This window comes from Nyctereutes procyonoides, unplaced genomic scaffold (genome assembly GCF_905146905.1).
Source record: "Nyctereutes procyonoides isolate TBG_1078 unplaced genomic scaffold, NYPRO_anot_genome, whole genome shotgun sequence".
NCBI classification, from domain to species: Eukaryota; Metazoa; Chordata; class Mammalia; order Carnivora; family Canidae; genus Nyctereutes; species Nyctereutes procyonoides.
In genome coordinates this window covers 21086286-21113718 of record NW_026575135.1, presented here as the reverse complement: position 1 = coordinate 21113718, position 27433 = coordinate 21086286, and the positions used below count along the sequence as shown (strand labels likewise).

At 47.2% G+C, this 27433-nt stretch overlaps 1 protein-coding gene across 1 annotated transcript in view; it reads right to left on the bottom strand.

Moving 5' to 3' along the window:
* PAX5 (paired box 5) overlaps positions 1-27433 on the bottom strand; it is a 186859-nt gene that overhangs the window by 63940 nt on the left and 95486 nt on the right. Inside the window, exon 7 of the mRNA XM_055302426.1 lies at positions 14129-14258. Coding sequence (XP_055158401.1) covers positions 14129-14258 — 130 coding nt within the window. The remainder of the gene's footprint in view (positions 1-14128; positions 14259-27433) is intronic.

The window sequence follows — 27433 nt, the reverse complement described above, 5'->3', positions numbered from 1 at the left end:
TGCTGGGGACTCTGGCTTCTTGGATCCCATTCAGGATTGAGATGAGCTCTGGGGAGAAGGCCCTTGCCCTTGCCCCCACCCTCAAGCTGACCCCCCAGATACACTATCTGACCACCCTATCCTTGACGTGGACATGTGACATCTTCCCAGACAGGGCTTAACAGAGACTTACAGAGGAAGCAGCAGGTCTGGAAATGTACACATGTCTCCTATGGGCAAGTTGGACAGATAACAAACAGATCCATAAGGATTTGTGCCAAAAGCAGCCTCACCAAACATTCACAGGAGATATAAGGTGGGAGTAGAAGTTCTACAGCCTCTCAGTGAATGAATATAAGAGCTAATTGAGATAAATTAGAGAAAGAACACCAGGGGAGAAAAGGTGGCAGACCAGTAAAAGTTAATGCATTTGGAAAGAAATAATAATTGTGATAATACCTTACTTTCAAATGTGCCTTACACTCACCAAAGTTATATGAGTGTGTGAATCAAAATAACCTATAAGGATAATCTTGGAAATAACCTAGGAGAGTGGGATTTGGTCCAATCAGTATCAGCCCCTCACAGTGGACATTTGTTCATCCATCCGCCCATTCACCAAACACTTCCTGAGTACCTAGTACGTTCAAGTTCCATGGTAGGCTGTTGTGGGGGAAGGCAGGTGTCTTTTAGAACCTCCTAAGGAGAGAGTTAGGCTGTTAACAAAGAATTATAAATCAAGGAACAATAGAGTAACAGGTGGGTTGATCCCCAGGCACCAGCTGAGGGGGACATCACTCTGATTGTGGGCTAATTAGGAGGACTTCTTGGAGGAGGTGGCACCTGGGGATTGCTCCCAGGAGACTATCCCTGAAGGCATACAGGCAGACTGCTGGAAAGCCTGCTGGCTCCTGAGTTCCTCAGCAGATGTCATGAAAGACTTTTACAGGCAAAGTCCTACATCAGCTCCCATCTTCCCTCTTGCTGGGAGATGGGACCTGAGCACCTGGTATAGTCAAGGCAGCAGGGGTTCCATGAAGTCACAGGAAAGGGCACAGCTTACAGTTTATAGCCCACATGCACCTCACCACAGTCCTGCACAAAGGGATGAGCCCCGATGGCAATTCCCACCAGCAGATGTGAAAATTGAGGCTCTGGCAGGTGTAAGATGTCCCCAAACCCAGCGAGGAGTATGCAGAGCTGGGATGAAGGTCTGTGATCCTGACCCCACTCAGGCCAGCACTCTTCCTTTCATGGAAGGCTGCCGCCACCTCTGGGCAAATGACAAGCATTCTAAGCAGAGGAAGCAGCAGAAGCGAAAGGCTTGGAGTCACGCCAGGCATGGCTGAGTTGGATGGTGGTTTAAGAAAAAAACAGGCCTGGATAAAGCATTCCATTGGACAGCTTCACAGATGAGGTAGTCAGATGGCAGTGACCAGTCAGGCTGACAAACAAGGATAGGAAAGGGAAATAGTCCCGTTCTGGAAGGACAAAGGCTAAGTCTGGCATGGAGGGAGGAGCACTAGACTGGCAGTCAAAGGATGTGCTGTCTTAGTTTCGGAGACCCTGACTTCTTGGTCCTTACCGCTGTTCCTATGTGTTCACCCAGGGAGTTGCACTAGATGGTCCCTAAGGGCCCATCTGGCACCAAAGGTCCACCCTCGTTTTTTTTTTTTTAAGGTCCACCCTCTTGACCCTGGGCACCCAGGGAGGGTACGATCGCTCACTACAGCTGGGCAGATGGAGGAGACGGAGTGAGGACCAGCAGTGACTGCAGGCGCGGTGGGGATAGGCCAGGCAGAAACAGAGCAAAGGAGGTGCCTGACTCCCTCCTAGATGATGGGTCAGGCCAGGTATGAGGAGATGTGGAGTCCTCACGGAGACCCTTCTAATGAGCACTGGGGAGGTATGGTGGACGGTAGAATGACTCCTCCACAGATGTGTACATCCTCGCCCCCAGAACCTGCAACTATGTTACCTTACAAAGCAAAAGGGACTTTGCAGACGTGATTAAATCAAGAATTTCGAGATGTGGTGGTGACTGGATTATCCAGGTGGGCCCAATGTCATCCATCACCAAGGGTCTCTATAGAGGGAGGTAGGAAGTCAGAGTCACGGAGAGATGTGATGACAGGAGTAGAGATCAAAGGGGGGAAAAAAGAGGCTACCTGACTGGTTTTGAAGATAAGGTACGGGGTATGAGCCAAGGAATGCAGGCAACCTCTAGAAAAAGCTGGAAAGGCAAATAAAAGGATTCGCCTCCAGAAAAAACACAGTTCCTTGATTTTAGGACTTCTTCCCCCAATGGTAAGATAATAAATTTGTGTCATCTTAAGCCTCAAAGCTTAAAGTTTCTGGTAATTTGTGACAGCAGCAGCTAAAATCAGATTCAGGAGGACAGTGGAATATCCAGAAGAGGGAGCCAAGCAGTCTGCTCAACGCTGGACAGAGCCCACCCCCTAGTAAGCATTTTCACCATCCTCTTGGTGTGGAGGACCTCCTAGGCTCTCTGGCTCAGGCCACTTTCCTGAGGTCCAAAATTTTATTTTATCTTATTTTTAATCAAAAACTTGAAATCAATACTCATATAGCATTTACTGTGTTCCAAGCAGTGTTTTTTGTGTTTTTGAAAATATCAACCCATTTTCTCATATAACAGGTTTCTATCCCCCTTTTTATAGATGAAGAAACTGAGGCACACACACTCACATGCAAACAGTTGAGCAACTGAGGTCACCAATTCACAAGTGGCAGAGCTGGGATCCTAAGACAGGCAGTCTGGCTCCAGAGTCTATATGAGAGATTGTACAGTTTGATCAGCTTCCACAGACTCCAGTGCCTGCTAGTGTAACTGTGCTGCAGGTCAATGTGAGAGAGCTCTGCTTGGATACCTCTGATGATGTGGAGCTTACTACCAACAGAAATGATACAGTACAGAAGTTAGAAAATCAGCTCTGCTACTTACTGGTGCGTGAACTCAGGCAGTTGCGTTAACTGTTAGCTGGCACAAAAATAGTACCTATGTTTCATGGAATAAGGGATGGAATGAACCAAAGCACATAACAATTGTTCAATAAACATTCACTATTATTGTTATTATCTCCTGAGGCAGCCTATTCCAGCTTCAGAGAGCTCAAACTGTTAAAAAGTTCTTCCCTGCACTCAACTAAAGCTTGCCTCCCTGTGGCTTTCCCTGATGTGCTCCTAGCAACCACACCTCTTCCCCCACAGCCCTGAGCACAGGAGAGGCAGGAGCCAGGCCCCAAATCAGCTGCCTTAAGCCACCGGCACTGGGTGACAAGGTACCCTGCCTGCCCTCCTTCCCGGACCCTGTCCTCAGTCTGTAGCCCCAGCATCAAATACTGAGAGGGATTCACCCCTTAGCCCTGAAAAACTGATTCTCTAACCTGTATTGCTTGAGAAAAGTTCATGACAGTTCATCCAGAACATCAGATAGGATGGAAGTTCTGTCCCTATCAACATGTTGAGTATCCATAAAACACAAAATAAAATTTTCAAAAAATTGAACAGTATGAGGAGTAAAAATCCATTTGTAGGAAATAAACCACAGGTATTTAACCTGATATCTGTGCATAGAAGAGTTTCTGGAAAAACATGTACCAAACCATCAACTCTGATGGCATCAGCAGGATAAGTTAGGAATGGGGTGAGGGGGGTATGGTCACATGCAGCTATACACACATATGCACCACGTGGCTTTATTATATTATGTTGTGATTAAAAAGGAATTATCGGGGCACCTGGGTGGCTCAGTCAGTTAAGCATTCGACTCTTAGGTTTCAGCTTAGGTCATGGTCTCAGGGTCATGAAATTGAGCCCCACGTTAGGCTCCATACTCAGCACAGAGTCTGCTTGAGATTCTCTCTCTCCCTCTCCCTCTGCTCCTCCCTCTGCTTGCATGCAGTCTCTCACCCTCAAATCAATAAATTTTTTTTTAAAGAGGAATTATGAAAGGGGTTTGCAAGAGAACAAACCAAGCTTCAAAGTAGAAGCTTGCAGTGCTTGGCTCTCCCAGAATAGCCTAGCCATGGCCTCCTCCACAAACTGTTCCCCAAAGCCCACAGTCAAAGAGAGGCCACCATTCCCTCCTCGATGCCCTCACATACCATGGCTTCTCCCATGATATCTTTTTCTTGTTTGTTTTGTTTTGCTTTGTACATTTGCCTCCCCCATCAGACTACGAGCATGTTGAGGGCAGGAACTCAGGCCAGGCTAGGGTCTGACAGGAAGGAGATGCTGGATTTTGATGAAGAGATGAGTGATGTGAGTGAGTGAGTGAGTGAGCCAACGACTGAATGGCAGCACTCAGCAAACTGCCAGGCACTGCAGTTTGGTACGTTTTCTCCTCCAGATAACAGCAAGGCAGTGGTGATCTCTGACCAGGAGAACAAGCTAATGAAATCGCTATTTTAGGAAGATGGATCACAGCATGGGGGGCTGGGAAGCTGGAGGTCCAGGGACCTGCTCGAAAGGCTATTTGGAAAGGTCGGCTTCCAAGCTGCTCGCAAGTGTAAAAATCTATGAGTGCATTACCAGGACGGCCAGCCAGCTTTGTTTATTTTTATCCTACGAAATACAAGGTCAGAAATAACCACAGTACTTTCTGCTGAAATTATTTTTTTTAATTGACACTGCACTTTCCACAAATATTAATTCATTTATTCAACCAACAGTCCTGAGGAACACTGTGCTAACCTGAAAGCAAATCATATTTTCCTTTGATGTGCATTTTAATTATGGAGATGCTTGAATTGAATTTTGGCTTTAAAATGATTCAGACCTTTAGCTTCTCTGAATCTCTCTGAACATCCTTCCAAACACTAAGATTTCAGAATTCCAGGTTTCTATAGAATCTAGAACTGTGAGTCTATTTAACAATCCCAAACCGAATACTTTAAACCCCAATCGGATTCACCTTGGATCTTTCCGGAATGCAAATAGCCCTGTATCTCTGGGGAAAGTTCCAGTCTCACATGCTGAGCTTTCTCTCTGGGGTATGGTCCCCTGAAGCACAACATCTAGTTCAGAGAGAGTGTGACATCTCTGCCCTGGGATGAAATGCCATGTTGTTGAGCAGTCTCCAGAACTTTCTACTCAGCACTCCAGGCCTTTCCCACTGGGTGGGTTACACACTGAGCTGATATTTAGGGAAAGCCACTCCAGGCAAGCAGAACAGCCTGAGCAAAGGCTTGGAGTCAGACACAGGCAAGGCCAGTTGGACAGCCAGCCTGTGACCAGCCGGCCCTTCCTGGCTTGACAGAGGGGGGTTTTCTGTTGGGCAGGAGCAGGAGCAAGAGGAGACAAGGAAGGATAGGTGGCCAGCATGGTAAATCAGTGAACTGTCCAGGAGTCCAGGGCAAACAGGAGAGTGCTGCCTCCCCTAGAGGAGCAGCCACTGTCTCAGCTCTACCACATGTAGCTGCATGGCAATGGGGACCCAGGTAGACAAGATGTTCAATTTTTCAAGACAAGTTAGACATTTTAACCTTTATGTGAAAATTCCTGACTTGTAAGGCACTTTTTAATTTAACTTTTTGACAGTCACATATTGACATTTGAAAAATTAAAAATGTAAATGGTATTCAGTAAAAAGTCCTCTTCCCACACCCAGTTCACAGCTTCTGCTTAAACATGATTGTTAAGTTCCTGAGTACCCTACCAGGCTTCTTTATGCATGTGTGCACAAATACAAACATGCATTCCCATTGTCCTGTTCTTTACACAAAAGGTAGCATTCTGTACAAACTAGTCTTGCTTTTTTTCATGAATAATGTATCTGGAAGATCCTTTCCTATCAGGACATAGAGAGCATTCCTTCCTACAGCCGCACAACAGTACATTGGATGGATAAGCTACTCCTGACTTCAACAGTTCCCTACCAATGGACATTTGGGTTGTTCTCCTCTGATCTTTGGAACATTAGCCTAAGGTTTTTTTTTTTTTTTAAGTTTAAAAAACACTATGCAGACCAAACAACCTTTGGGCTGCACAGTGGGTACACAGAATGCCAGCCGATGGAGGTGTTGGCTGTGGCCGGGTCTATGCGTTCATAGTCTGGATGCCTATTTGGACTTTACAGACACTTCAGGCCGGGTCACTAGTGGGAAAGGAAATCACTTCAGTGGGGAACGGCTTCAGGTAAGTACTGCTTGAAGATTCCTTGCCTTTGAGGTAGTGAAATCCCCATCACCAGAGGTAACCAAGCCCTGATATAGAATGGATCCCATGGTGGTAAAGAGATGGGCTGCTTAACCTCTGAAGTTAATTTCCCAAGAGTCCCCAAAGCCTGATTAAGGGCTGGGTCCAACTAGCAGCAGAGAGAGAACTGAGAAGCAGTCCCACCCTTCCCACATCTCATTCACTCACTCATTTTACAGTTAAGAGGCATTGTCCGAGGCTGATCTTGTCAGGAATACCTTTCCCCCAAATCTCCCCAAAGCCTCTCATCAGTGGGATCTCAGATCAAAGGCCATCCTTTTAGAGAGGATCTGCTTTGTCTCCCAACCCCACTCACTGTCACTCTTCAACTAGCTGGTTTCTGCAGAACACCAGCCACTAGGAAGTTAAGTTGCACATTGTTTTTCTCTGGTTGCTTGAATTGTCTGGCTCTTCCCAGCAGATAAACCTGGTGAGGGCCGGGGCTGTCCACCAGGACCACCAGTGAGTCCAGGAAATAGTAACGATTCACACTGCACCCTTTTTCAGAGCATACAACTTTGACACCCTACCATCTTCCATGGCATTCCTAGGAAAGCTCCGTGGCTGAGCCCTTGGTTATAAGATATTACACTGTATTGTAGCTTTAATTATATTTTTTGAAGCATCTTTGGCAGACTGTATACATAAGGAATTTCTCACATTTTAGTTTTTGTTATTCATTATGATTTCACTCTGAGGGAAGAAGTATTTTGTGGAGTCTGATTGAGCTTCAAGGGCTCATAAAAAAAACAGATCTAAGAAAGTGCTCCAAATGGGAAGATGAGCAAAAGGCTGGCCATTCAGAGTGGGTTGGCACTGGCCAGACCATTTTGGTATAAGAGCCCAGAGATATGTTAATAACTACCATTTGTTGAGTATCTGCACGTGCCAAGCACTGTGCTAAGACTCTGCATGGACCATGCATGTGATCCCCACAGGAAGCCTATGAGTGAGTTCTGTTTGGGCTTCATTTTCTAGATGGGAACTTGGACATGGAGGTTAGTAACCTGCCCAAGGTCAACCAGCTAGAATATGGTGATGCTGGGCTTCAAGCTAAGTAGTCTGGCTTTCCTGCTGACATTCTCAATTGCATGCTAGAAGAAATGCCCTCTGGAAATTTAAACTGGGATTCTTTTTTTTTTTTTTTTTTTTTTTTTTGTCCATCCCACTATGTAACAGGAACAGGCCACGAAGGTCAGGGCCCTGAGCAAGCCCTAGTTCCAGCTCTAACTCACTGGATGTGACCTTGAGCAGGTCATCTCCCCTCTCTGGACCTGGGTCTCCCAAGCTGTCAAGTGAGCAGATGGACTGCATGACCCTCCCACCCTGCCCACCTGTGGATGTTTGTCCAGAGGGAGGCGGGAAGAAGGCCAACATTGGATCCTGGACCCTCCAGATTATCCAGATTATCTTCTCCCTCAACCACCCACACACCCTCATATGCCCCTGTGGAGGCACTCAAACTCTCACCCCCCCACTGTCTCATTATATCCTTGCAACAGCCAAAGGAGACATGGAGGGCAGGAGCGGCCATCTCCATTTCAGAGACAGGAAAACTGAGGCTCAGAAGACAATCTATGTGCTGAAAGGCAGGACAATTAAGTGGGAAAATTCAGGTTTACACTCATCCCTCTGACTCCCAATCTAGTGCTCTTTTCTCTGGCCCTTAGCTATTTCTCAGATGAAAGAGGCAGAGGAGGGTAGACTTCCTTGGACTGCCAAGTCTGGGGTATTGAGGCTCCAACATTGAACCCAGGGGTGCAGCAAATCAGAGTTGGTGGTACTCATCTACTGCCCCACTAGTGGTCTCTCTTGCTCAGAGGGGATAGTGCCCGGGGGGCCTCATACCCCAAGGTCATCCACCACGCCAAACTTATTTGAGGAGAAGAATCTTCCCTGGGTCTCCTCCCTCCATGCTAGCTGATGATGCAAAAAGATGGTCCTCAGGGGAAGAGGGCCGGCAAGGACACAGGCTGGCCTCGTTCCTTTGTTCTTCCAGGCAAAGGTCAGGTGGGCCAGCTGAGGGCAAGACTGCCAGGCCTTTCACCAGTAGGGAGGTGAGCAGAAGCAGGGAGCCTGGCACCCCACCTGCTGTCCTTGCTGGCAGGTAGGCTCAGCGGCTGCCCCATCGGCAGGCCTATGGCCCAAGGACACACCTGCAGATAATTAGTCCCAATCAGGATGGTCCCAAACTGCTGATGATGCAGAAATGAGCTGGCCATGTCACTGGTTTGCAAATGGTGAGCAGTTTCTGAACCGTGGCCCTGGCTGGTAGAGCAGGAGTTTAACTTAATATTTAATGTGGCATATAAACGATGGAGAGAAATCGACTCATTCTCTAATGAGATCTTCCCCGCACAGCACGAATGTAAGGGCTAAGACGGAGCAGGATGGAGGCCACTCCCCCTCACCCCCACCCCCTGGGAACCCCTCTCCTGACTCTAGCTAGTGCCCTGGGCTGGCTCACAATCTAGATGAGCACCAACTACACTCTGGGCTTTGTGGAGGAGGGGAGAAGGTAAGGTGTGGGGCTGGAAGACTCTAGGTCTCCCTGGAGTTCAGAACTGTGTCAACACATCCACAAACACAGGCAGAATTCAATTACTGCCCCGGGGTAACATGGAGGCCCCTCCTAACAGCTCTTGGGGGCATTCCTTCAAGGTGTCCCAACAGTTCTCAGTGGGGTCAGCCCCCTAGAGGGAGTTCTGACAATTCTGGGGGGTGCTTTTCTACGACTGTGAGGCATCACTGCTTTGCAGTGGAAGAGTCCCCACGGTGAAGTTTCCTTTCAGCTTGCACTCCTGTCATGTCCTGCCAAACGGGACAGGTGAAAAATCTGTTTATAATTATTTGAATCTAGCCCTGAGCTTCATTTACATATAAATGTGAACTTGCAATTTCCGTGGTCTTAATATACACTGAATTTTCTAGGAATGCAACTGTGTAAACCAACTGTGTAAACCAAGCAAAGCTTGTACCTTATTTTACTTGGAACTTTGCCAGGAGTTCTTTACCTATTCATAAAATCACACTCACAGTCCAAGTAAGTATGAGTCCCTAAGCCTGTTCAGGGCTGCGGCATTCACAGTGATTCCATGCACGGGGCAAGCCCCAAACTACTTCATTATGTCTTGCAGTTTAAACATGCAGAGAAAAATTAAAATAAAATATAAATAAATAAACAAACAAACATGCAGAGTATTTACTTACCTAGGTACATAGTATTTAATTATAAACAATTTCACTCTCATTCTTCCTATATCTCATAATGAAGGCATTATTTTGATTTTATTTGAAATCAGATGTTAAAATAGTTTTTATGAACTTAATTTCAGGAGGGTAAAGGGGCCTTGTTATTATCTGCTATCCCAAGGGGATGCTGGGTGGAACTGGGCAGAGAACCCCAACATCACAGTGCCTCATAAGGCAGGGCAAGGACTGGGGAATCTTCTACTGAATCTTCATGATGCAAGCCTCTGACCTGCCTGTGTGCATCTGTACCTCTGTGTGTATGGCCTTTATATTTTTTCACACCAATGGGATCATACTTCATGTAGTATTTTACAAATGGTTTATTTACTTAAAATATATATTAATTCATTTTGGCAGAGACAGTTCTACTTAATTCTTTTTAATTGGTATAATTGGTTGTATGGTTTTTTTTGTGCTATGAAGGAGCCATAATTTAGCCAGCTCCTATTGACGGACACTGAATTATTTCCATTTGTTTGCCATTATAAATAATTCTAGGGATCCCTGGGTGGCTCAGTGGTTTAGAGCCTGCCTTTGGCCCAGGGCATGATCCTGGAGGCCCAGGACTGAGTCCCACGTCGGGCTCCCTGCATGGAGCCTGCTTCTCCCTCTGCCTGTGTCTCTGCCTCTCTCTCTCTCTGTCTCTCATGAATAAATAAAATCTTAAAAAAAATAAAAAAAAATAAATCTATAATTATTATACAGATAGAGATATTACTGTGTATCTATGTGAATATGTGACCTGCATATAAAAGTTCTGGGATAAAATAATAAAATAAAAGTTCTGGGTTAGAGCGTAGGTGTGTGCATTTAAATTTCTGATAGATATTGCTAAATTTCCCTCCAAAACAGATTACACTGATTTGTAACAGTGTATGAAAATAATTTGCTTCTCATATCTTCTCCAACACTGGCCCTCAAGAAACATTTCAATCTTTGATAAGCTAATGGGTTTTTTAAAGTGTCTCATGATTATTTTAATTTGCAGTTTTAGAATCACGAGTCAGGTGTGTATCTTTCATGTGCTGTTGGACATCTGCATTTTTTTCCAATGAATCACCTATCCATATTCTTGACCTGTTTTTTTCTACTGATCTTTTCCTTATTCATTTTTAGAAGCTCTTTATATATTAAGGAAATTAGCTTTTTGTCATCTGTGTTCTATATTTTTCTCCAATTTTATTCTTTGTCTTTTGGATGTTTTTACATACAGACAAAAGACTTACATTTTTAACTGCCATTTATTTGATTTTTTCTTTGTCTTTTATATTTGGAACAGATTTTAAAAGGACTTCCCCACTCTAAGATTTAAAAGGTATCCCTCATTTTTTTCCAGTTTATTGTGGTTTTTTTTTTACATTGAAAGTTTAAATCAACTTGGAATTTATTTTGATATACAAAGTGAGGTATGTCTCCAACAAGCCCAGTTGTCCCAATACCATTAACTGAATGATTTATCTTTACTGATTTGAAATACTACATTTATAAACATCACATATATTTGGGTCTATTTAAGGACTCCCTATGCTGTTATATTTGTTTGTTTACTTTGGTTTCAGTTACAAATAGTTTTAGGGGTACCTGGTTGGCTCAGTCAGGAGAGTGAATGACTCTTGATCTCTGGAGTGTGAGTTTGAGACCCACATTGGGCATAGAGTTGAAAGAAAGAAAGAAAGAAAGAAAGAAAGAAAGAAAGAAAGAAAGAAAGAAAGAAAGAGAAAGAAAAATATAGGTTAAAGAAAAACCCTCAAAGTAATTTTAATTGCTGCTGCTTTATCATAATGTCTTTAAATAGGCTACAACTTCTGTTCATTTCTTTATTTCAGAATTTTTACCTATCCTCTAGTGCTTATTTTTCCAGTATTTAGTATCATCTTGACATGTTCCAAAAAAAAAAAAATTCTGCTGCTAGTTTCATTGGGATCGCTTTGAATGAGTAGATTACTTAGGGGAAACTGACATCTTTATGATACTGAGTTTTCCTGCCAAAGAACAAGTTATATCTCTCCATTTATTCTTTTATGTCCTTAGTAGAGTTTAAAGTGAGGTTTATTCCTCAACATTTGTTTTTTTTTTTTTTTTGGTGCTATTGTTAAAGGACTCTTCTATTATTTTTCTAGCTAGCTATTGTTTGTTTACTAGCAAGAAAGCTAATGGTTGTATTTATAATTAGAATACTTCTAATATTTCAAAATCAAGCATATGGTTATGCAAAATCAAGACATAAGGTGAACTTTTAAAAAATAGATCGAATTTTAAAATTTTTAAACAAGATTTATTTATTTATTTTTAGAGAGCAAGAGCATAAGAGCAGGGAGGAGGGGATGCAGGGGTGCAGTGCAAGGAGGGGCAGAGGGAGAGGGAAAATCTCCAGCAGACTCTCTGCTAGGCATGGGCATGGAGCCAGACATGGGGCTAGATCTCACCACCCTGAGATCATGACCTGAGCTGAAACCAAGAGTCAGATGTTGCACTGATTGAGCCAACCAGGTGCCCCTGAATTTAAAAATGTTTTAATAAAATAAAATAGCTCAGAATTGCACATGATCACGAGTGGTCCTAGATATGGTAAGAGCTTTTTATGTAATATAATAATGATTTTTCCCAACAGCTTTCATCTGCCACCTCATATCTTGCTCTCACAGCCCGAGGCGGTCCTCCACAAAAATACTCCTTCAGCAATGAACACCCGGAAAACACACCTGTGTGGAAGGGCATGTGAAAGAGCCTTTTTTCTCTATTTTTCCCAGAACAAGGCAGAAAATCTTTCTTCCAAAGTAACCATCCACTACCTGAGTGCTTTTAATATCCTATAGCAGATATTTAATGTGTTTTTAGGAAAGATGAAAGTTAAAAGCAACACAAAGAGTAATAATGGGTCAGAGGCTAGAATTATATCTAAAAAACTTTTTTTTTAAAGATCAAGCATAAGTCTGACTTCACTCTGAAATACAAACAAGTGTTTGGTCAAAGGTTTACTGAAAACCCAATCCATGCCCAGACGTGTTGCCTGGGCCAACTGCAGCCTTCTGGGGGAGAGGACCTCATGGGATATCTGTGCCTCACTCTAACTGAGGCTCCTCACTCTCTATCCCTTCCCAGTGCTGATACCTCCCCCCTGCACAGGCTCAGCTGCCTCCAGGCTCTTGGCACGATCTGCAAACAGGGCCTTCACTGCTTCCGTCTGAGCCCATGAGGCCCAATGCCAAACCATCAGCACAGGTCTTAGAGCTGGATTCTCGTCGTCCTGGTGCCTGGGTGACACCCAGCCCCCTCCCCCAAGGTTTTATCCCAAGCCCAGTCCCCAGCTTCCCTGACACAACCCATAGCCCTCCTGTACTTCTAAAGACCCTTGTCTCTGTAACTTCCACCATGTCCTGCCTAGCAGCCTACAGGGACATCTTGCTACCATCCCCCACTGAACCCCTGGACTCTGGCCCAAGCACCACCCCCAAGCCTCTCCTCATCTGTCTCTACAGTACTTGAGACTGCTCCCTGTCTGCCAGCTTGGAAAAACTTCCAGAATCTGTCCCCCCCATCCTATCCCACTGCTCTTGGAGCAGGAGGAGGTATCTGCCTAACCCGGCCGTTCTAGTCAAGCTCTCTGTGCAGCACCAAGCCCAACAATGGTGGCCGGCCACCATGAGAAGGCTCCGAAGAGGAATAAGAGCAGCAGCTTGTATTGGGTGCTTGCTATAACGAGAGTCTAAGGATCTCACCTGTATGAGCAAATTAATCCTCACAACAACACTCTGGGTCAGGTGCTATTATCATTCTCATTTTAGGGATCTTTTTGAAAAACACAGCCCAAGGATGCTTGGGTGACTCAGCGGTTGAGCATCTGCCTTCAGCTCAGGGCATGGTCCTGGGGTCCTGGGATCAAGTCCCACATCAGGTTCCCTGCATGGAGCCTGCTTCTCCCTCTGCCTATGTCTCTGCCTCTCTCTCTGTGTGTCAAATAAATAAATAAATAAATAAATAAATAAATAAATAAATAAATAAATAAATAAACTATAAAAATAATAAATAATAATAATTTTTAAAAACCCAGCCCAGAATTCTTATATAATTTACCCAAGATTACAGACCTAGTCAAGGGCAAGTTCAAATCCAGCAGTGTGTCTCCAGGGCCCAAAATCTTAATCTTTTTGCTGATAGCTAAAGAGGCTGGCCCTGGGCCTTCCAGAAAGACAGCTACTTTGCATACACCAGGCACCTTCCAGCCTAAACCTCTTGCCCTTCTTGACTCAGCCTCTGCCTGGAAATCTGAAATGCCAGAGACAGTCTGCCAGAAATCTGCTCTTTCTCAAGTCTTGCCAGCCAGGGCTGCTCTTCCCATGAGAGGAACTGAACACCGGGCCCTAGCCCACAAGAGATCCCGAAGTCACCGAGGACCCTCTGTCCTGGGCCTCCCCTGGCATCTGTCCCAGCCCATAGTCTGTGAGGCATTTGCTCTCCTCTGGCTTTCTCAGAGCAAGCCATGTCTCATCAGAGCCACATCTCCCAGCCTGACCAATTCCAGGACCTCATAACCTTATTAAAACAAAAAATGGCCCGTCAAGTCCAAAAGCACCAAGCCACTCTTCCCACCATGCAGGCAATCTCAGTCTCTCTCCATCAATCTCTCTCTCTCTCTCTCTCTCTCTCTGTCTGTCTCCTCCACCCTAGGTGCCCTCACCTGTCACAATGGGATAGGACTGCGGCCCAGGCACGCTGCTCCCAATGTCGGCGGGGGTGGGACTGGTCAGGTTGGCCTTCATGTCATCCAGCCCTCCAGCCAGCGAAGCCATCGCTGAATACTCAGTGGTCTGAAAGAGGAAACAAAACAGAAACATCTCAGTATCAAGACTCCAAAGCACCTCAGCCAAATGCCACCACCACATTCTGGGGTTCAGCCACCAAGCGGGGCTAGTCCCTGCCTGTGCTGAGGCCCACAGGGGCTCACAAGCCCCCCGGTGCTGGGAAGGCAGATTCGGTTCAGTGGAACAGGACAGGAATCCAAGCTCGACAGTTCTCCCCAGGTGAGGAGGTGGGCAGGGTTCAGCGCCGCTTCACAAGGATTCCACCCTAGCTTCTCGTGGCCTGTGGGCTCCACGTGCCCAGCCCCGGCGGCCACTGACAGCCTCTTCCATCTCCCTAGATATCAGTAACCAAAACCAGAATGGAAATAAGAGTCTCGTCACCAAGAGGAGAGAGAGAGAAGTTTCTGATTTCCTAGCTTTGAAACCACAGATGCAGAATAACAGACACCACCAGGTCAAGAGGAATGTCAGACATCGTCATGCCAAACCCTCAATTCACAGATGAGTAAACTGAGGCCCAAGGCGAAGAGGGCTTTGTCACGGGCACCAGGGTAGAGTCCCGGTCCAGGGAGTTGGCCACTAAAGACTCTCACTCCAACCTCCAACACGAGACCAAACGAACCACAGTTTGGCAAGTGTTTCTGAGTTCTGGCAGTGCACAAACAACTACATGCTGACGGGATGCACGCATCTGACTGAGCAAGTCCACATCGACGTGTGTGCGTGGCCCAGAGTCATGCTCCTTTCCTTAAGCCATCTCATGAAATTAAAGCTTGTGATGAGTCATGTCCTTGGCATCCAAGCCACCATCAGCATGGTCTCCAGACCCTGGGTCTTCACGCTCAGGGACAGATGAAATTAGAAGCATGAGTGCCAGGTCTCTTTCTTCCACCCAACCCCTGGGCCTATTTTCCGGTAAAGAAAATATTTGCAAACACCTAAGCCAAAGAATTTGGTTGTGTGGGCCAAATTCTGGCGTGAGCAGTTCCCTCCAGGACCCCGGCATTGCCACATGTCTGTCTGTCCAGGGCTATGTCCTCAGTAGACAGGGACAGGGAAGCAGGCAGTCTCCTGAAAGAAGATGCAGGTGCCCTGGGGAGGATGCTGAGGACTGAGCCACAGGGAAGGCAAGCAGGGGAGCCACCCAGCAAGCCGCAGGCAGAGGGGACTCAGACCCAGGCATTTTCCTGGTGATTCTCTCTGCATATGAATTAGGAAGTACTTCTCAGGCAGCTCAAACTGGGGTGGTTGGCAGCAGTGAGTCCGTGAGGTACTGCAGGCCCAGGCACCCTGCCATGAGCCTCACGGAAGACAGCTTTGTCCAGAGCTCCTGGGGCTCTCAATCACCTCCAGCAGAGGCTGATTCTGAAACACGTGGAGAAGAGCACAGGCTTCTAAGGGAGAAGGACGAGAGGGACACGCCTCCTGAACATCCGGAACCACTGTAAAGCTGTAGTAATTAAGACAGCGTGGGATTGGCACAGGGACAGATAAATAGATCAATGAAACAGAAGCGAGTCCAGAAACAGATCTGTGCATATATGGAAACTTGATATATGAGAGAGGTGATGTACAAATCAGCAGGGAAGGATGGACTCTAATAAACAGTACGGGGGTAACGAGTTATCCATTCAGAAACAAGAAGGAAAAAAGAAATTGGATCTTTACTTTATACCAGACACAAAAATCAATTCCAGGTGGATTGGAGACCTAAATGGGAAAGGCAAAGGCATCTATGTGGTTGGCTCTAGGTCCAGCCAAAAATCCTTGGGAACAAGCCTGCCCGTCAAAAGGAAACAAGTGGTCCTGGGATGCTCATGCAGGGTTCTTGGTCACTGTGAAGATGGGAGTGGGTTCCAGTCATCCGGCTGCCCTCATCCAATGCCTCCTCCTCCAGGAAGTCCTTCCTGACTACCATTCTTTAGGAAGCAAGAGTCCTGCCTTTGCTCTGCTGGCCCCACCAAGTGGTCATGCCAGAGCAAGAAGAACCATAATCTTCACAACCATCTCAAAAGCTCATATTTATTGATCCCTTTGCTCTGTGTCAGGAGCTTTACCTGAATCTCCATTTAATCCTCACAGCAACTCCATGAAATAGGTTCTACGTTGTCCCCACTTTACAGATGATGAAACTGAGACCTATTACAGAAGGGAAGTAGCTTGCCTAAAGTCTCACACCTTCTAGGTGCCACAGCCAGGGTTCCAATCTGGATCCACCTGACTCCAAAGTCTTGACAATTACTCTAATGAGTTTCATACTGTGAGTCCTGACCTGAAAACAGATGTGAAATCAATTTGCTAGTGCCAATATTTTAAAAAAATGAAATCAGAATGAACTAGAACAGAAAATATCCAAGGTTCTCATGCACAGAAAGACTTAAGTCCTGTTTTATAAATCTTTGTTTCACATATAAGCGAATATATGCATCCTAGGTGGAGATGAGAATATCTTTCTTGCTTCAGGTCCAGACCAGCAAAGTCTGCATTCCACACAGCAAGGAGCTGTTGGGAAAAGGTCACCATCTAGATTTCATCCTCCATAGAATGGGACCTGGTCATGGCATTAGCCTCCTAATTTGCTAAAGAAGGAACTCGCTGGAACAGCTCCTTCAGTGCATTGCCGTGAGCAAGGACAGGAGGTCAAAACAATTCTGTAAGGATCTCTTCCAAGATGGTGTCTCCTGGAGGTCCCAGGACTCTAGGGTAGAGGACAGGGCTCCCTCCTCTCCATGCTACTGGGTACCCTTGTGGAGGCCTGAGCATAATGAACGTTCAGTGTTTATTGAGCCTTTCTTTTGCAGACCAGACATGCTCTCTGACCTTCATCCACAAACCCCTGAGGGAAAAGACACAAGGCCCTGGAAGCTTTAACCAAGAGGAGCAGGAGTGCAGAACCGTTAATTGACCCTGGAGTGGGAAGTGGTCAGGACAGGGTTCTTGGGCAGGTGGTATATAACCTGGGTCTGAGGAATCCGTGGCCCCCAAGGCTGATAAGTGCTGGAGGAAAGCTCAAAGGTAAGAGGACAGGAGCCGTCTAGAAACAGAGCACATGCCAATAGTTGGGGGAAGTGAAAGTAGACGAAGCGAAGACGGAAAGGCAATAGAGCTGGGATTCACCTGTGAAGAGTTGCACAGTGAACACACAGATGAACAAACGAATGAGTGGCTCTTAGGCGGGCCAGGCAGCAATCTCAACCTAGAGTCAGCACCCCTGCGCCCCTCCCTACCCACTGCCAGACCTACCCCCTTCCTAGGCACTAGGCTGGGCAGCTGGGTTTGCAAGGGAAAGTCTTTATGTCCCTCACCAAGAAAGCAGAGCCAACTGGATTTAAGAAAATTGCAAGATGGTAGCCAGTGGGGTTACTCTGCCTCTTAATTTCCTCGATGTCCTGTTGGAAAGGTCTTTTTGGTATTTGATTTTGGTTTAGTCAATAAATTCATTGTCAAAGTTTGTCTAGTCACTTTGACAGTCGGGTATGGATCACCTTTCCAAGAGAAAAATCTTTAACTTGTGCTACACATGTGGTAAGAGGTCCAAGAATCCAGTCTCCCAACCACCCCTGGCTGCCAGAAGGTAGAGTGAACTTCCCTCAAGAGCAGGGGCTCTGAGGACAGGGGACTTGGAAACCAGCCCTCAGCTCCCCTTGGCTATCCGTACCTCCTACACCACCACCTTGCAGGGCTTGCCCCAAGCCTAGACTCTCTCCTTCGGTAGGATTCCACAGCTCCTACTCTGCTCCTGCATAAGCCAGGGGATGCTGTCATTTAGTTTTTGGGGTGTAATTATCCCCTGAGTCCTCATCACTGACTGTCCCTTTGAGCTGCTGTTGATCCTCTCCAATCTTCTGGGCTCCCTTGCTACAGCAGCTGCTCCTCAGCCACTCCAGCCAGTTCCACCTCTGCCTGGAGGACTCATCTCACTCAGAGGACTCCTGCACTGTCCACAAGACCAGCTCCAATGTCACCTCCCTGGGGAAGCCATTCCTGGGCCCCCCATTTCTACAAAGAAATCATGACTCTTTGTCTCTGCTTCCATACTTCCACAGACCTCCATTACCATACTTCCATCATGTTTAATGGCTATTTGTCTATTTCCCTTGAGGATGTCTTGAGAGCATGGAACATGGAACATCCTTAGAGCCCCCCTAAGTGTTTGTTGAATAAATGAATACATGGTCCAATAGTATGACATTAGCCACAACACTCAAAAATTAACTAAGAAGTGTTTGAACAAGAATCCCAAGTGATATCCTAACCTTCCCCCATCCCACCCCCATCACTCCCCTCATCAAGTTAGGTGACCAGGAAACAACACTTTTGGCCACCATTAGGTAAAGCCTCTGGGGAAGCACTTTCACTCATATGTGATAAAATATCAGGCATTCGGGGCACCTGGGTGGCTCAGTGGTTGAGTGTCTTGGCTCAGGGTGTGATCCCAGGGTCCTGGGATGGAGTCCCGTGTCAGGCTCCCCTCAGGGAGCCTGCTTCTCCCTCTGCCTATGTCTCTGCCTTTCTCTTTGTATCTCTCATGAATAAAAAAATAAAATCTTTTAAAAATATATCAGGCATTCAACATTTGTTAGAGGAAATAAAAGGGCCATCCTAAGAAATTTTTTAAACATTTTATTTATTCATGAGAGACAGAGAGAGAGAGGCAGAAACACAGGCAGAGGGATAAGCAGGCTCCACGTGGGGAGCCCAACGTGGGTCTCAATCCCAGGTCCCTAGGATCACACCCTGGGTCGAAGGTGGCGCTAAACCGCTGAGCCACCCAGGCTGCCCAGAAATTTTTTTTTTTTAACCTCTGAAGACACTGCCCATTAGGATGGTCAAAGTCTTTGTCAATCCCTCCTACAGTTCAGCACCCCTGAAGTTTTTTCTCCTGATGAGCAGTTAACCCACCTGTGGTTGAACAACAGGAACTCTGGAAACCACGGTATGTCCCTTTTTGCTTTGGCTGCCAAGAAGCTCAGTCAAATTCAGTGTTCAACCACCACAACCACAGCATTGCTGGCACCTGGTGTCAGGACCTTCCCTCTCTCGCTACATAATTTCTGAACTTTTTTTTAGCTCTAACTTACTAACTTAGATACACGTAATTGTTTGTTTTGCAGGGCATCTCAAGTCCTTTGTGAAAGTGGAGACAGGACGAGGTAGAAAGGATGACAGGATAAGAAAGATGGTAAAGAAGGTCACGAGAGAGAAAGAAGAGAGAAGGCATAATCGGTGCCTCTGGTAACGACAACGTCCTCCCATTTCTCATAGTTATTTGGGAGGCTAGGGGCTGAACTTGACGCAACAAAGGCAGTCACGCGTGCATGGGTGTGTCAGCAGGCCTACACCCTCGGGAACGTGGCTCCCCTCTCCTCCCACCATTGCCAGGCACAGGCAATAGCTCTGTTCCACATTTCTGACTTCTCTGAGCTCTTGGGGTTCTTTCTTAGGATGTTATTTTGGGCTTCTGCTCCTTTCCCATCAGGGCCCCGGGGTGCTGTCCTTGACCACGACCCAGAAAGAAAAATGAACAGCAAGTCACAGACTGTTCACTCCAGGGCAACCAATGGGAATACAACCCTCTGCCTCCTGCCATAGATTCTTGTGAGGTCTCAGGGTCCAGACCAGCAGGTACGCACACCCTCCTCAGACACTATGCTCCAGATGATGGAAAGTCTCATGCTCTCCAGTGTCTGAGCTAGACAGATACTCCCGAGTCATCTACCCCAACCTGGAAAAACTAAGGTATGGGGCAGGGAATGGACTTCCTCGGCTACTTTGTATCTGTATCATTTGTAGCCTTTAACCCCGTGGTGGAAAGAACAGTGAACCAGAAGCAGTAACACCAGGTTCTCATCCCAGCTCTGCCTCTTTCTCTCCTGCGTGACCTCAGGCAAGCCAGGCCAGCTCTTGGTACCTCGTTTGCCTCATTAATAACATGAGATTTAAGTCAAAGCCCTTGCTGCCTGTCTGCCAGGGCCAGTGTGAGGATCTGAAGCATAAGGACAGGCACTTCTGACCCTAAGCAACACAAGGGACAGGGCATCCTAAAAGGGACTCCAGGAGGCACATGCCCTGGGAAAAGTGTGTGCTGGGTGTCATTTGGGTCCCTAGGAAATTACCTGGAAAAGGACTGCCTGGGGCTGCACCAAGTATTGTCTCATCAGCACGGGGCACCACTGCCATAGCATGGAGGAGAAAAGAAACACAGACACGTGAGAAGGAGGGCAGCATGAAGGAGGGCAGGGCATGGGGACGAAGGCTGCAGAGCTGGCTACCTCAGATGGCTACCTCTGCCCAAGAGGCTTCCCCATCACCTGCGAAGCTCCTCCAGGCTTGCTGCTGAGCCTCAGGTGGTCCCTGGGTTCTGGGCCAGCACCAGGCCAACCACTCCCATCCTGAGGGACGAGAGGCCTGCCCACCTATATACCTACCCCAATGAGGACAGGAACTGGAGGAGGTGTGTCCCTAGGGCCTGGCCTGGTGACCTGAGACTGAGGAGGCAGAGGGGTCTGGATGCCTTGGCAGCTAGGGTGGAGCTGGGTCCTGGGGGCTGGTGTCTTCCTTCACTGGCCTCTGCTTCCCCAGCTATCTGAAGACTTGCATGTGATCTCCAAGCCTCCTGCCACTTCGGATGCTCTTTGCCTCCCTAACTGGCCACGTGACCAAGCGTGGATTCCCTGTTCAACAGATGAGCTCCAAGGCAAGAAACGAAAGACAGAGGGGATGCTATAGGTTAGAGGAGACTTGAGACATATCGATCAGTTGCAATATGGACCCTGACTCCGACAAACAGACTGTAAAAATAAACAACTGTAAAAAGAAATACTATGACATATTACAAAATTATTATAAATACAAATACAGACTATTTGAGGAATTACAGATTCACTAACTTTTTAGGCATGATAATGGTATCATGGTTATGCCAGTGAAGGTCTCATCTTTTAAAGAGTCATTCTAACACACTTACAGATAAAGTGATACGATGTCTGGAGTCTGCTTCAAAATAAAGTTAAGGAAATTGGCTACAGTGAACAAATTATGGTCTAACGGGATACTATTCAAAAATAAAAAGGAACAGGCACCAAGGCATGCTGCAGTACAGGTGAGCCTCAAGAGCACGCTAAGTGAAAGATGCCAGATAGAAGTGGGATGGCCAGAACTGGCAAATCCGTAACACAGAAAGCAGAGCAGGGGGTGGCTAGAGCCAGAGTGGGAAGGGGGATTAACGATAAACATACAGGAGGGATCTTCTTGGAGTGAAGGGACTGTTCTGAAACTGGATTGTTGGTGTTGGTGGCACAGCTCCATAAATTACTAAAAATCACTGACTTGAATACTTCAAATGAGTGGATTTTGTGATAGAAAAATGAAAATTCAGTAAAGCTGTTGAAAAATAAAGTTGAGGGATCCCTGGGTGGCGCAGTGGTTTGGCTCCTGCCTTTGGCCCAGGGCGCGATCCTGGAGACCCGGGATCGAATCCCACGTCGGGCTCCCGGTGCATGGAGCCTGCTTCTCCCTCTGCTTATATCTCTGCCTCTCTCTCTCTCTCTGTGTGTGACTATCATAAATAAAAAATAAGAATTAAAAAAAAGAAAAGAAAAGAAAAGAAAGCTGAGGGGCACCTGGGTGGCTCAGTGGTTGAACATTTGTCTTTGGCTCAGGGTGTGATCCCGGGGTCCTGGGATCGAGTTCCACCTCAGGCTCCCCATGGGAGCCTGCTTCTCCCTCTGCCTATGTCTCTTCCTCTCTTTCTGTGTCTTTCACGAATAAATGAATAAAATCTTTAAAAGAAAAAAAAGACAGAAAAAGAAAGCAAGGGTATTGAGGAAACAGGATGATCATTGAATCCAGGGGAGGGATGCTTACAGATTAGACTCTTTGGTCTCCTTCTGAAATTCTCCATAACATCAAAAGTCCCAAACAGCATGTGTTTGAGTCATGACCCCACTTGCCACACCCATCAACTGTCCAAAAAACACTTGCAGCATAATGAGAGTACCCCAGAGGGTGAGGCCAGCCAGGAATTTGGTCTTTTGAAGCCTATTATCTCCCCATCTTCGGAGACTCCAAGGTTCCAAACACAAGAAGCATAAGGGCCTCCTCGTCTGCGTGGGCCCTTTCCAGGTTGCAAAGTCCTTGCAAAGACGAGGCTCAGAGAGGGGAGCCCCAGTGTGCCAGCTCCAAGCTCAGTGCTGGCCCATCACCCCAGAAGCAGAGAGGATTTGCAAAGACTTTGCTACTGGCGCTGAGGGGAAGCTCACACACTTACGGTAGGACGTCCTCCTCTGTAAAATGCCCTGGCTACGGGCCAAACTCTACTCCTCCAGCTAAACAGAAAGCCCTGAATCTGCAAGCAAGGAGGAAGAAGATTCCACACTATTTAAACCTGGGTACACAAAAACTGCATGTGCAGAGCATGTGTTAAGGAATGGTTCTGTCTTGGGGAGCCTGGCTGGCTCAGTCGGTGGAGTATACCACTCTTGATTGGAACCCACTCTTGGTTGTGGGTTCCAGTCCCACATTGAGTGTAGAGATTACTTAAAAATAAAATCTTTAGGGGCGCCTGGGTGGCTCAGGCAGTTAAGTGTCCAACTCTTGACTTCAGCTCAGATCATGATCTCAGAGTCGTGAGACTGAGCCCTGCATCAGGCTCTGCACTGCTTATGGAGCCTACTTAAGATTCTTCTCTCTCTCTCTCACCACCACCCCCTGGCCTTCCCCCACCACATAAATAAATAAATAAATAAATAAATAAATAAATAAATAAATAAATAAATAAATAAAATCTTTTTTAAAAAAAGGAATAGTTCTGTCTTGATTACAGTGGATCAAACCAATTGGCAGGGAGCCTAGAGACCTGACACTTACTGCCTTGGACTCCCATTTAACCTGGGGCAGACCCTGCTCCACTCTAGGCCTCAGGGACTCCACCTGCCAAATGAGGAAGAAGAACCAGAACCCTAGAACCATCAGGGCCCCTGTGGCTGTGAGGCTTCACCTGAGGCAGAGGTGGGGAGCTGTGCTCTGCATGGGTGTGGTCCTCCCTGGGCTTCTCGCTGGCATGGCTGAGGTCAGGTTTGGCCACCCCATGGGTTAGTGAAGGTGTTTCCCACTCTATCCAGGCCCCTGAATGCAGACACCTGGCTACCATCTAGAGAGGAGTATGGCTAAGGGAGCCCAGCAGCCCTGCGACCAGGAAGACAGGGCTCAGATCTGAAGATCTGTGTGGAACTAGGCCAGGCACTTCTCTCATGAGTAACATGGGGAATCTGCTTCTCTCCCTCTCCCTCTGCCCCTCCTTCTGCTCCCATGCTCTCTCTCTCAAATAAAAAAATAAATCTTTAAAGATAAATAAATAAAATAAAAAATGTTTGCTAGGGGCACCTGGATGGCTCAGTCGATTAAGCGTCTGATTTTTGATTGACTCTTGATTTTGGCTCAGGTCATGATCTCAGGGTTGTGGCATTAAGCCCTGAGTTGACTCCAGGCTGAGCATGGAGGCTACTTGGGATTCTCTCTCACTCTCTCCCTCTCCCTCTCCCCTCCCTGCTTGTGTGTGCACTCTCTTAAAAAAAAAGTTTTGGGGGGGGATCCCTGGGTGGTGCAGCGGTTTGGCGCCTGCCTTTGGCCCAGGGCGCGATCCTGGAGACCCGGGATCGAATCCCACTTCGGGCTCCCGGTGCATGGAGCCTGCTTTTCCCTCGGCCTGTGTCTCTGCCTCTCTCTCTCTCTCTCTGTGTGTGACTATCATAAAATCATAAATTTAAAAAAATAATAAAAAAAAAAGTTTTGGGACACCAGGGTGGCTCAGTCAGTTAAGTGTCTGCCTGTAGCTCAGGTCATGATCCCAGGGTCCTGAGATTGAGTCCTGCATCAGGCTCCTTGCTCAGTGGGAAGCCTGCTTCTCCTTCTGCCTGCTGCTCACCCTGCTTGTGTGTTCTCTCTGACAAATAAAGAAATAAAACCTTTTAAAAAAAAGTTTGCTCTAAGGGGGTGTTATAAATGATGCTTTCAAAAATACTCCATAATCTACAGCAGTACTGTTAGTATCTACAGGGGGAAAGAACTGCCTAGGATTCTGAATAACCTCCCCTTTCCAGGAAGCCTTCCCCGATTTCCCCTCTTCTGTGTTCCCAGAACATCTAAGTGGTCATACCTCTACCACTACACTCACCACTTTGCATCACACATCTAATTGTTTAGGGTCCTCATCTCCCAACTAGCGTGTGAACTTCATGAGGATGGAGCCGTGTCTACCTCATCTTTGTGACAGCAGCTCCTGGCCCAGTGCCCAGCTTTGAACAGATGTGACATAAATGTCTGTGGAACCAAATGAACTGGGACAGGTACCATGGCCTGGCTCTGCCAACAGCACCAGAGGTGCTTCCCAGGGTCACTGAGAGGATAAGTGATCTCAGGATGCTTTTATTTATCAGAAAGTACTATCGGCATGGATGAGACCTGGTCTTTATCCATTTGGCTCTCTAGATCTGTGCCCATGCTTGGGCCACAACAGAGCACAGTCAAATCAAATCAAGAGACTTGCAAAGTTTGACTCATCTCCCCTTATTCTGTTTGCAGTCTGCAAGGCATCCCTCCAGCACACCCCCAGACACACTCCCAGGTGGTGTGGAGTAGCAGGGGAAGCCCCAGGGACAGGACTAAAATTAGATATTGTACTTTCTGTCCAAGAGAAACTTTTCTGGCAATGACTAATCAGGAGGCCCCTTATTTCCCCACCCCCTGACCACTTAGAGAATTTTCAGTAAGCCCCGAATCTCAGAGCTCAAAGAAGCTCAGGAGTTATGATGAGGGCTGATCTTTTTATCTGATGCTTGAAACCCACCAGTGGTGGAGAACTCACTATTTCCTGAGGCAACCACTCCGTGGCCACCCAGCTCAGCTACGAGAAAGAGCTAGGTCTGTCCCCGTAGGCCTCCCAGCCTTAGTCTCAGGTGTACTCCCTGTGGCTCCTGTTCTAACAAACGTCCTCTAACAGTGGCAGTGCTGTTCCCTCCTGGACCCAATGCAGGGCCCACATATCCCGTGCTCCTCATTCTGGACCTATTCTCTCTGACTGGGGCATGAGCAGCTTGCTTCTGCTTTTCTGGTGACCTCATGACCTGGCTGACTCATGCTGTTCTTAATCAGCGCAGAGCTCACTACAAGTTCATCAGAAATGGAAAGTGATTATGCATATGAATTTTTTAAGTATTCATTTTCTCCTACCCCTGACCTAGGGCTTATAAACTCTCCCTGGCTTCACACTGCCTCCAGGTAACATTGACCTGAACTATACAGGCCCCAACCCTATTCCAACCTACTTTTCCAGCTTCCACTCTTAATCTACCCTACTTTTAAAACATTGTCCTCTACTTCAATCACAGCACACGCACACTGATCCCTGAAAGCCCGTGTCAATTCCTTTGCTCATACTGCCTTCCCATCCCCGCCCCAGTCAAAACCCTCATCCTCTATCGTCCAGATCACACAGCATCTGTTCCTCATACTTTTCTTAGGTTTTTGGTTGAAAGATAATTTCCAGGGCAGCCTGGGTGGCTCAGTGGTTTAGCGCCGCCTTCAGCCCAGGGAGTGATCCTCGGGACCCGGGATCAAGTCCCACATCGGGCTCCCTGCATGGAGCCTGCTTCTCCCTCTCCCTGTGTCTCTGCCTCTCTCTGTGTGTGTATGTCTCTGTGTCCCTCATGAATAAATAAATGAAAAATCTTTATTAAAAAAAAAGAAGGAAAGATCATTTCCTTCTCTGAATTCCCTATGGCATTCCCCCTGCACATCCTTTAGGACATTTGTTCCACGCTACTTTATTCTAGTGATTTGGGACCATGTCTGCTTCCCCTCTGAGATGGGGAGACACCTATAGGTAGCACTCCTGCTTTGTTCCAAGCTGGATCCCACCAGTAGGCCTGGACAGGACCTATCCTCAGTGAAACTGAGTGAGGGGGGGGAGAAGAGGCAAAGGAATCCAGGGCTCACCCTGAACCTTAAGAGAAGGCCCTGGGCTCAGAGCATTCTGGCTCTTGTCTTCCCAAATGCAAGAAAAGAAATGACAAGGCTTGGAGCGCTAAGCTCCACTTCTGGAGGATGAGAGCCAGGAACCAGGGTCAAGGTCTCTTAAGTGATAAGAAGGTGTGGTGTGGGTGTGGTGGTGTGTGCACTGGGGGCAAGGGCAGCATGCAGGGGAGGAGGGTGAAGAGGATCCCCGTCCTGGAGCCCCAGGGCCTGCTCAGGTTCTGTGTGATGAGTGGCTCCAGATCCTGACATGAAGAAGAAGAGAGAGTCCTAAAAACAAAGCTCCATCTCTAGGCAGCCAAATTCTATGGGCTTCTCCCAGGTGGTCCATGGTGGGGCCTAGCTGTCCCATCCTGCTATAGGAGTAGAAAGGGGGTTAGGCCAGGGAGGCCCATTACCCCCAGAGGAATGAAGACTCACTGGCCAGCAAGGGCCCTGAATAGGGACATGCAAAGGGAGCCCTCTCCCTCATCCTAAAGTGTGGTATGGGAGTGGAGGGAGCACTGCAGGATGCTCCTACTTCACTTTCCTTCGGATGGACTTCCCAGCTGCAGCAGGACAGAGGTTACCCTGAGGCCATAACGAAGGAGACTCGTCTGTACTGCAAGGTCAGTAGGGCGGAGGCAGGGAGGTGGATGCCCTTGGCCAACACCACCTCCTCCACCCCGCTGCTGCTGAGTGGTGACACACATGCGTGCACGCGCACACACACTCCTCAGGCCACAACTCGGCTCTCCGCCCTGTTGGCTGCCTATCAGACAGAACTTTCTAAAGGGTGATTTTCTGCGAAGGCAAACACAGGCAGCCTCGGGAGGGAGTGCCCTCTTTGTCACCGAGGTTTGCTAGGGCCAAACAGAAACCATGCAAGAGAAGCATGGGGGGGTGGGGAAGGGGAGTGGAGGCTGAGAAGACCCTGGCTCTCACCTAAACCAGTCAGAATAACGTGAACTCCCTGGATGCTTACTACACACCAGGTACTGTTCTGGGTGCTAAATAAACATTCGTTTATTTCATTCTTACAACCACCCCATGGGTATTATCAACCGCCCACCCTTGGAAGATGATGAAAGTGAGGCACATGGAGCCCAACTACCACATCCCCATCTCTCCCCAGCAGTGAGACCCCAAGTCCAAGATCTTAAAGCACTACG